Source organism: Temnothorax nylanderi, unplaced genomic scaffold (assembly GCF_030848795.1).
Source record: "Temnothorax nylanderi isolate EJ_2023f unplaced genomic scaffold, tnyl_v1.0 TNYL_tig0074_pilon, whole genome shotgun sequence".
Lineage (NCBI taxonomy): Eukaryota > Metazoa > Arthropoda > Insecta > Hymenoptera > Formicidae > Temnothorax > Temnothorax nylanderi.
The window spans coordinates 746,250-757,214 of NW_027249136.1; the positions used below are offsets into that span (position 1 = coordinate 746,250).

At 33.0% G+C, this 10,965-nt stretch overlaps 1 protein-coding gene and 1 long non-coding RNA gene across 6 annotated transcripts; one reads left to right on the plus strand and one right to left on the minus strand.

The window, feature by feature from the left end:
- The first annotated feature begins 155 nt into the window (after positions 1 to 155).
- On the plus strand, positions 156 to 7,601 carry LOC139774152 (ufm1-specific protease 2-like). Of its 3 annotated transcripts, none has more exons than XM_071709183.1 (16): positions 159 to 695; positions 956 to 1,073; positions 1,308 to 1,523; positions 1,680 to 1,907; positions 2,004 to 2,162; positions 2,262 to 2,355; positions 2,427 to 2,687; positions 2,850 to 2,987; positions 3,063 to 3,189; positions 3,289 to 3,542; positions 3,646 to 3,738; positions 5,592 to 5,941; positions 5,998 to 6,242; positions 6,664 to 6,948; positions 7,200 to 7,240; positions 7,348 to 7,601. In XM_071709183.1, the coding sequence occupies exons 2-12, from the start codon at positions 1,035 to 1,037 to the stop codon at positions 5,792 to 5,794; spliced, it is 1,812 nt and encodes a 603-aa protein (XP_071565284.1). In that variant the 5' UTR covers positions 159 to 695; positions 956 to 1,034; the 3' UTR covers positions 5,795 to 5,941; positions 5,998 to 6,242; positions 6,664 to 6,948; positions 7,200 to 7,240; positions 7,348 to 7,601. The 3 variants fall into 3 exon arrangements, with proteins under 3 accessions (XP_071565285.1, XP_071565284.1, XP_071565283.1); XM_071709182.1 differs by having other exon boundaries at positions 161 to 695; positions 5,592 to 5,893; XM_071709184.1 differs by lacking the exons at positions 5,592 to 5,941; positions 5,998 to 6,242; positions 6,664 to 6,948; positions 7,200 to 7,240; positions 7,348 to 7,601 and adding an exon at positions 4,331 to 5,327 and having other exon boundaries at positions 156 to 695.
- Positions 7,161 to 10,670, minus strand: LOC139774156 (uncharacterized). Of its 3 annotated transcripts, none has more exons than XR_011718524.1 (6): positions 10,517 to 10,670; positions 10,191 to 10,449; positions 9,680 to 10,103; positions 9,365 to 9,558; positions 8,122 to 8,648; positions 7,161 to 8,025 (listed from the first exon to the last, which is right to left on the minus strand). It is a non-coding gene; the product is annotated as an uncharacterized lncRNA (long non-coding RNA). The 3 variants fall into 3 exon arrangements; XR_011718525.1 differs by having other exon boundaries at positions 8,122 to 8,276; positions 8,363 to 8,648; positions 10,191 to 10,647; XR_011718526.1 differs by having other exon boundaries at positions 8,122 to 8,276; positions 10,191 to 10,643.
- Between the last annotated feature and the right edge of the window lie 295 nt (positions 10,671 to 10,965).

Consider the following 10,965-nt stretch of genomic DNA (forward strand, 5'->3'; position numbering starts at 1 on the left):
AACTGTCGCTATCTGTTATTGAAATGCGGCGCATTATCTGATAATTATGACTTTTTTTTTTTTTAAGACGTACACTCTACCGGCAGGAATGCCTGGACATAATACATTACATATACATGTACATATATGTCATATACATATCAAAATGTCCAGGCATTCCTGACGGTCAGTGTACATTACGTTCCAACTCTCGATCGATCGCTATCCCATCTCGGAGTGTATTCTCTCGATAATTAATTTTAACATATATTATAGTTTTACTGAAGTACTTGCGTCGCACATTATTGCTGAAATTTCTTTCGACTTAATTGTAATTAAACATTAAAAATCGCGAGTATGATAAATAAATTATATCATAAATGCCGTAAATGCGACGCATTCGATGTATTTCCGGAAGTAGCCATTTTCAAGCGTGAGAACGTTCCCTACATGTCAAGTGTATTTGCATTTTTTGCGAATTGAATTTTGTGCGAATTACTTTTACACGAGCGTTTATTTGTCGTTAAAAGAGGAAAAGAGAATATTTTTGTCGTTCCTAAAGATATAGATCTGTAGAAAACGGCTGTCTGCTGACCGTGGCCGAGTCGCGCATAAAATCGTATCGTATCGGAGTGGGTCATTAGCACTTAGCAGTCATTAGGCGCTTGGATGCTGTGGATGCGTCGTTTGGTACGAGACGAGCAGAATTTTCGCAGGTGAATTGACAAAAATGCAAATTCGAACGTAAAAGAGCGGCGTTCCCTTATCCCTTATCCTCGACAAGTGAAGTGTATTACTGACATTCGATTTAGGCGGTTGCTATGCGGTTTTTTTTCGACCTCTGACAACGAGGACGGATTTAACTGGATTTAACTCATTTAACCTCCCAGTCCAGGTGGCTAGGTGTTTGAAAATTCAATTGTGATTTCCTGTTTTCTCTCCATATGGTGATTGCGTTCGCTCAACTCGCTGGCAGCACGAAGCACCTCCGATCAGTCTGATCGTCGTGAGATCTTGCTTCTGATTTCGATTTCGACCCGACCAGACCCGACACGATGGCACCGCAATTGCAGATCTTGTCGAACATTCCGCAGGTAAACGCCAATAGGCATATCTGCAATAATCTGCATCGATAATGATTCGAGAACGCATATATTCTTCAAGTTTTCACGATTGCTTGGCACATTTCTTGCGAGGAATAGTATTCTGCGAATATGTTCCTTTTTTCAGCTAAAATTTATTCGATATAGTGCTACATTTCTATGTATTTAATGAATAAAATAGCCATTTACATAAGCCAATGTACTTAAATAAAATGATACTTTTAGCGACTAGAAAACGTGGAAGCCACAACAACTGGCTATCTTTATGGTATTATGTACAATGATACCCTCATAGTTTTGACATTCAGTATAAGTTTGTGTAACGATGAGGATAAGAACATACCAGATTCTACGATGCAGTTGAATCTACCTGCAGATATATATTTATGTGGCGTATTACATACTGGCGAATATGAAGAAATAGATACTGATGTTTTCAAGGTAACTACAGGATATCACTTATGTTTGATATATTTTTTATTTATATATCTTATATATTCCATCCATTCTTATATTAACCTCAACATCATGAAAATATATATGCATTGCATGAAAAATTAAAGGTAAAATAACATATATGTTTGTTTGTTTGTATAGGACATCGATATTACAGATAATCCGTTGCTTTTAAAATATTCACATACTACGTCAGACATACAAGCGTACTTTTATGTGCATCAAAAACTGGAAGCTGTAAATAATATCAGTATTATCACCGAAGATGATCTTTCTCGACAGTTTGTGTATATCAGATTACAAGCGACTCTGCCGTTGGTTGTTCAGGATGGAAACGTATTGGAAGCTTTACAAGAGTCACGAAAAAATGTGAGATTTCCTCCTTGATTAACATTTATGTCAATTTTTGTATCTTATAATTAGATATGCCGCATATATATATCGCACAATTTTGCACTGCTGTAGATCGCATCTGGAAAAATAGGAATACATTTTCCTTTGAACAATGCATACCTCTTCAGAACTGATGACAATTTAAAAGATACAATGTTAAAAGATATTTTACTTGTATCTAAAGACCAGGAGAAACTTTCCACTGGAACAAGTAATATAGTTGGACCTGTGGTATGTATTTGTAGGCTAAACTTGTGTGTGTGTGTGTGTATATACTACTTTAAACAGAAATTATCTCAGAGTATTTATACATATTTTGTTAATTTTTAGAACATTATACATGCAAATATGTTATTAAAGATATCAAGCGATAGAAATTCCGAAGAATCTGTCAGATTTGCTCCCGTCTTGCAACACATGAAAAGTGCGTATTAAATACAATAAATATTAACGTCATGTTTCTTATTTATCACTATTACAATTGTTATGTTGCAGCATCCTTTGACAGTTTAGAATGCAATTTACACATCGATGCATTGTCACTGATAAACTTGAATGTAAAATCAGCCGAATTGCACGCGATTCTGGTGGAATCCACTTGCCGGAACATTAGACTGATTGAAATACAACAAGAAAATCAGTCTGAAAATATAAAACTGCCTACAAAATTACCTGAAGTCATGCATTTTAAACCTCAAGGCTGTGGACATTTATTTACAGTAGTATATCCTGGCAATTTTACTGACGATAACACAAGTAAGATTTCATATCTTGATTACATCTGTTTATTGTCGATCATGCAATAAATTCCATCGCTATGGTTTGTTCGTAATATCCTGTATCATCATTGCACGTTTTTTTATCAGTAATAGATGTGTCATATATTTGCTTTTATACAGACCAGTCATATAATTTCAGTGGAATATCGCAAGGCTTTACACAAGGCTTTAGCGTTAGATTTAACTAGACCGTATTTTCGACGTGGAAATTCCGTCAAATTTGACACACAGGCAAATGAGATACTTATAAATCCTCATCGAGCTCTTTTAGACAAAGGTATATATTTATATTCTCAAATTTGTCACCGTTTGAAATCGTTATGCAATTATTTTAATATTTTGCCTTAATTAGGTGGTGCAGGAAAACTCAGTATTGTGGACGGTTTGTATTCGTATCATCATTATATGCAAGATAATTTCGATGACAATGGATGGGGATGTGCCTATAGATCTCTCCAAACCATCATTTCATGGTACAGGTAAGAAAATATCGAGAGTAATCGAATAACGTGTATGTAATGTTGAAATATTATATACTGTCAATATATATGTATAAATTGCAATCTGTTATACCATAGATTACAGGGTTATAGTGAAGTACCAATACCATCTCATCGCAAAATACAACAGTGTCTAATCGATATAGGCGATAAACCTTTTACCTTCCTTGGTAGTAGACAATGGATTGGTTCAACTGAAGTGAGTTTTGTACTGCAGACTCTCCTCAACATAGATGTAAAGATACTTCGTGCATCAAGCGGAGAAGAGATGCTGGACTTAATCCCACAGATTGCAGATCATTTTGATACACAGGGTACACCTATCATGATTGGTAAGTTTTAATTGTACTTCTTACTTTGTATTCTACAAATAATTAAAATTAAAAATGTATCTAAAATATTAAAGTAATAGCTTTCTGTTCTTTCTTTGTATAGGTGGAGGAGTGCTAGCTCATACAATTCTAGGAGTTAGTTACGACGAAAATTCTGGAGAGGGAAAGTTCTTAATTCTAGATCCACATTACACAGGTACAGAACACTTGCCTACCATAATAAGTAAGGGATGGTGTGGATGGAAAACAAAAGATTTTTGGAAAAAGGATGCATTTTACAACATGTGCCTTCCACAAAGGCCCATAGCTTTCTGTTATTAAATATATCGTATATGTACATAATTTAATTTTATAAATATAATCAAAGTAAAATTCTCTGTTACATGTTCACATTATATATGCACATATATGTATAGAATAGATTTCACAATGTATTGCATTACTGCAACATTTGTAACATTTCGTTTTACTTGTGCAATATATGCAACAGTGGAATAAAAACAATGAATATACAAACTCTTATTTCTAAATAAAGGTAAATTTAATTAAGAATTTTCTATGATAAAAATTAATATTTTATTGGGTATATTATACTGAAATATGTACCTTTTTGTTACAATATATAATTTTATCTTCTATTCACAAATATTAAATTGATAGTAACATTACATTTAATATTTATGATTATAAATCCTATGTTACTATCGATACAATTCATTTCGTGTGTGTGTATATATATATATAGTACATCTTAACAGACACTCTACAAAAGTCTTACTTTCCTACAGAGTTTTGTATTAACTGTGCGAAACGATTCGTAACAAAAAGGGAAACGTCTATGAATCTATCGACGCAATTGTTTATACATGTTTCTGTGCGGCCATCCAGTTTACTTCCTGGCTTATCGACGCATTTATCCCAACAAAAGTCGTTGAACTCGTGAATCTAAGCAAATTTAGAAACTTTTATGAAACTTTTACGCATGACGAACGGAAATTTCTTTCCACGTAGATGCGCAAGCATTCCTCGAGAATATGCATGAAATAATGTTAAAACAATTTAGGAAAGCAGTGAATGCGATTTAATACGTGAAAAGCTTATCTATGCGTTAAAATCTTTCACCTGTGCGTTGAATTGCGCCTTTTGCTTCTCGACCATTAGAAGCTCCGCTAATTCAGGATCGATCCCTTTACCGTCCTTGTCGGAAAAGGAGCCGCTGTCAAATAGATCTGACATGTTTCAAATTGATTTGCAAATCTTGTTGCACGTGAAAATATACAGATCTTCCCTAAGTTTTGCACGTGGTGCTCGTGGAGAATCCGACAGTAGGTAGTAGGTAGACCCACGACGAGTGTAGACTGTACTGTAGAGTGTAGACAACTGTAGACGAACGAATGACGAATGAAAATCGTATTCGTGCACGCTAGTAAGGTTAGGATACAAACGTGCCGAAGGCATAGACCTCCCGTAAGTTAGCCGGTCAACTTCGACTTTATTAATTTTTTTTTTTTTTAATCGTTTGTTGGTCGTTTGTTGGTGATTGTTGGCCTAATTAGAACGTTTGTTGGTTCTTAATTTTTGTTTAAATTAAAAAAGAAAAATTAGCCTTAAGTTAGCCGGAAAAATTTTATTTTTAATTAAAAAAAAGCCTAATCGATGCGTAATCGTTTGCTGATGATTGTTGGTCTAATTTTAGCGTTTGTTGGTTTATTATTAGTCTTAAAAACGAAAAAAACCGAAAAATTATCTCACATTAAAGTAATCGAAGATTGGTTTATTTGCCTACGACTTAAGGTTTATTTCTATCAATTTAAGGCTAACATCTATAAAACTGGCTATGAATACGGGCCTTAACATCGGCAGAAAATCGCGAAAAGATCAAGAAACATGGTGGTTCCCTTGATTTTATCAGTCGAAATATTTGCATTTTACTTTGAATATTAGAGATTAAATCAGTGTACAACAGCTTTAACGTGCACTGAGTGCGTACCAGCTCTGACAGTGAAAAACGCTATAAAGAGGATTTATATCTTATTTTTTCTTGCATAGATAAACAGAATGTTATCGGAAAGTCATCTAAGCATTTTGAGAAGAATCTTCGGAAAGATGAACGTAGAAACCAATTGTTGCAATTAAGAAGAAAGAAGCGCGAGCAAGTATTTGCGCAGAACAGAAATCTCGGTGGTTTTTCTTCGTCACCTGTTCTTATCTGGGTCATACCGTTGCAAAGTGACGTGGACATTGTTAATTAGTTACAGCAGATACAATTTAAAGAACATTGTATCTGCTGTAACTAACATGGACGAAACTGCTAATGTTGCTACTAGTCCAAATGGCATTATACATATTGGGTACGCTATAAAGCAGGAAAAGAACTTGTTTATTCTATTATTAGTGAGGTAAATTAAAAATTTGTTAATATTATATATATATATATGTATTTGTATTAATTTAGTGTTCCAAGACTGAAACAGTGGTTTTCTATCATCGTACCATCGATGGGTGACGTTTTAGCAACATTAGATGCAGCCAAAGTTGCTACCACGTTACTCTTTGTTACTTCTGTCGCGAGTCAAGCAAACGATGGTACGCAGAGATATTATAGGCGATTGAGACAAGGAAATTATCGTGTCTTGCCTTGCTCAAGGTTTACCTTCTACAATAATTGCAGTGCATAATATTCAAAGACTTCATATTAAGGTAAGTAATGATACGTTTAACACTTTATATAAAATTTACAAAGAGTAAACTCTTCACAATAAAGAATTGATTAATTTCTATATTTGCTCCAAAGATTTATATGTTTTAATATTTTATTGCTTTTCTTATGTCTTAATAAAATTTACATTATTTGTTTAACGTCTTAAATATTTAGTAAAATTATTTTTAATTGGATAAATAAGACCGTCACTCACAAATGGACGACCTTTGCGGAAATTTCTAGCAGATGACACCCAGATATGGGTGACATGGCACTCAAAGTGTTAAAAATCTTAGAATAGAATATAGAAATTAATTCATTCTTTATTGTGAAGAGTTTACTCTTTGTAAATTTTATATTGCGCATGTCAAACGTGTTACTCATCGATTATTGTTTGATACGTTTTAAACGGTAAAATAGAAACGTCAAGAGTATAAACAATCTGTGCAACATGCAATTTCAAAATGGATTTCCGAAGAAAAAGTTCTTGAATTGGACACTGCAGCCAATTGCTTAAATATGTTACGGCGTGCTGGATCACAAAAGCAAAGAAGTTTGTTTTACAAAGATATCTTTTGGCCGAGAAAGTCTCATTTGAATGTGATGGATTACTGGATATTGACTCGCATCTTTATATTTTTGGATTTTCACGTTCATCCATCAGCCGCACAAAGTATTTTAATATTCTTCCTTCAGTTGCAGAAAGTATGTATAAAAAAATAATATATATAGTTTTACATTTTTTTATTAATAAAACTAAAATGTATGCATACATTTAAACGTATATTTTCATTTTTGACAAATATTGAAAATCTTTTTATTATTTATGATATTTGGATTATTTTAATATGTGTGTGTATGCATACTTTTTTTCTATTATTTAGAACTAATATAAACATGCTAATTGCACCTAGAAATATTTTTTGATATATATTCTTTTATAATTTATGTTACAGCTTGCACCTGTTTTACAAAATCTTCAAGGTTCAAATAAAAGGTAAAGTTATATATTTCTTTATAATGCATATTTAGTGTTACTTTGGTTTTACGTGTAGTGTATATATGATATGTTTACATAAGTACAATAAAATAATTGCTTTATAGATTCGACAAAATGCCACGCAAGATTGCCGTGCCACCAGAAGAGAGCATCCCAGTTGTAAAAAGATTTATGAAACAGTTTGAAATTGAACCCTTGCGGAATCTATCGCTGAGCTTTTCTTCATTTTCGATCAGATCGACGATCCACTTCTTGTGTACGTTGTAAAATACAGCCGAGAAATCTTTATTCATCAAATGATCTTGTAATATGCCCTTCTGTTCAGCCTCAGTGCCAATAAAAGATACAGATAACGATACATTTATGGCTAATTGATAGGGTTCATAAAATTGCGGTTCCAAAATCATGATCGAGTCTAGAGCAACTTCCTCAGTGTTGCCGTAGTCAATGTAATTAACATAGGCCATTGTTTCGGTGAGACTAACGATTCTTCCTCTGTACCATTGACCGTCGTCTAAATATTTCGTTGCGCATAATAAATGTACCTCTGGCTCGAGTCTTTGACCAGAATTAGTGTAATACTGTTGAAGATCTTCCGACAGTTTAGTCTCAATATCCACGTCCGAATACCGTTGCAACCAGATATTGGTAGAATGATCCGCATACGACACCGAGACCTTGTGAGTTGAACTTAGAATAGGCATCGGACATACGGGTGGTATCTTCTCCTCAGTATTCATTATCCCATTGCCGGATAGATCGTATAATTTTACGATATAAGTCTATACGAACAAAAGATGGTAATATCCAAGAAAATGTTAATATTTATTTGAAACTTACTTATATATTTGTAACTGCAGCGTAAAATTTATACAAACCTGCTATTATTGACTTCTTCCACATAGACTAACACTTCTTTGCCTTCGAGTTCCTTCAATTGTTTATCTACGTTGGACGACGCTGGCACATCTTGTAGGGAGCATTCTAACGCTTGGTTCTGCATGACTACGAGCTCTCCAGGTAGAGCTAAAGCCTAGATCATTAGATTGTCATATTAATAATGGGAATTAATGAATATCAAAACTACAAGTTTCTTATTTATACATATTCATAATTTACTTATAATTTCAACAGTTCCAATATGACAATTTCGTATTGCAACATGATATATGGCATTAACTCGCATCGTGGAAGCAATAAAACCTGTAGAAATATTTGTAAATATCTGTCTATGTACACTCTCATCATTCAGGATTTCATCGTATGCCCCAGTATCAATGAACTTTACATCAAACCCGACGGACCGTGTACAGTTAATCACCACAGCTCGCTTCCATGTTCCATTTGTATAGACTAAACAACCCGTGCCAAGACATAACTCGCGAGTTGATAATCGCGGCATCACCTGATATTAACTTCTTATCAATAAGATTCGCTTGAGTTCATGCGAACGATCGTTAGGCTGAATGAGAAGGTACAAGCTCTTTTCAATGTTAAGTTATTGTTATTTTAGGAAATTTGAACATTATGATGAAACATTCATTATGATACTGTTACAATCAATTTTTAATTATTTATCTGTTAATACCATACATCGTGCAATGATATTTAAGACATTTTATTTTATAAAGTCGAAATTATAAATATTACTACAGTTTCAGAAAGTACGATTCGATTCATTCAGGAATGTTGGGCTAGATATAAATTTTGTTATAGGATGAACCAGATTCATGATGTTAGTCATTTGTGTTAACGATATATTAAATTTTTAAATACATGAATAAAATCTTTTCCATCACCGTAATATATTATATTTCAGAATCAAAGTTCAAGAAATAATATGAGTAATTTCTAATTTGTTTAATTTTCGAATCTTAGAATTTGTTTAATCATTTAAGAAATTGAAGAAATTTCAATTTAAATTACAATTAAATTACAATTTAAATATATGGATTTTGTTGTAATTATTAAATAATGATATCATAGCTTGTGAATAAGACAAGCCGTTAGTTCATGGTTGTTAGAAAATGAGAAGTTACTTTTCTAATTTTCCATAAAGTTTATGAGCAATATATGACAGAATATGATTCGTGGCTGAAATGCATTTGTACTAAATAATACCTTTGTATCTTTATTAGCCATGTATTGATCAACAATGCTTTCACATTTTGAAGCAGATGGAAGCTGAACATAAAACTAGGTTGTATTTTTTACATTAGAAACTCTCGTTTTGAGAGTTTGGCCATTCAAGAGGCTTATGTCCACTCTTTCTATAACATTGAGTTCTTTTACTTCTGTATCATGTGTTTCTGGAGCTAAAATATAAAAAATATAATGTTTAAGTGTGTCAAATAATCTGGCATTTAACATATGAAATGCATAACTATTGTTATAAATGTGCATCGGAATATAAATGAATTTTGAAATAATTCTTACCACTGATTGTTTCAGTCGAGGTTTTTGTAGTAAAGGCTGCAAGATTCTTTTGCACCAAAATATTACTCACATCTTGTCCATCATGGTTTAATGAAATTATATATTGATCGTCATTAAAACTATGGAATATGCATTCGTATTTATCAGCACTGAAGCAATTATCGAGCGCGTTACTATCCACTTCAGACCAATTCGAGTTACTATTATTAGGTACGATATCTTTTAAGGAACACTGCACTGCTAATCTAGGCAGATGCATAAATTTCTTCTCGACAGAATAGATATTATATTGATCTACGATTGCGCAATTTCCAAAATCTATGTACTGAACTACGTATGCATCCTTCCACGTATCAATATTCACAACTTCCGCTCGATAAAGAGCTCTATCTTCAGAAAATATAGCTATAACTGCTGAACCAACCTAAAAAAAGTTACACTTTTATTAACTCGATCACAGTAAAAACAAAGTAACACTAAATATGCATTATAAAGAAATATATAACTTTACCTTTTATTTGAACCTTGAAGATTTTGTAAAACAGGTGCAACCGTGTAACATAAATTATAAAGGAATATATATCAAAACATATTCCTTTATAATACGCAGATAAGAACAGGTGACGAAGAAAAACCACCAAGATTTCTGTTCTGCGCAAATACTTGCTCGCGCTTCTTTCTTCTTAATTGCAACAATTGGTTTCTACGTTCATCTTTCCGAAGATTCTTCTCAAAATGCTTAGATGACTTTCCGATAACATTCTGTTTATCTATGCAAGAAAAAATAAGATATAAATCCTCTTTATAGCGTTTTTCACTGGCAGAGCTGGTACGCACTCAGTGCACGTTAAAGCTGTTGTACACTGATTTAATCTCTAATATTCAAAGTAAAATGCAAATATTTCGACTGATAAAATCAAGGGAACCACCATTTGATCTTTTCGCGATTTTCTGCCGATGTTAAGGCCCGTATTCATAGCCAGTTTTATAGATGTTAGCCTTAAATTGATCAGAAATAAACCTTAAGTCGTAGGCAAATAAACCAATCTTCGATTACTTTAATGTGAGATAATTTTTCGTTTTTTTTCGTTTTTAAGACTAATAATAAACCAACAAACGCTAAAATTAGACCAACAATCATCAGCAAACAATTACGCATCGATTAGGCTTTTTTTAAATTAAAAATAAAATTTTTCCGGCTAACTTAAGGCTAATTTTTCTTTTTTAATTTAAAAAACAATTAAGAACCAACAAACGTTGTAATTAGGCCAACAATCACCAACAAA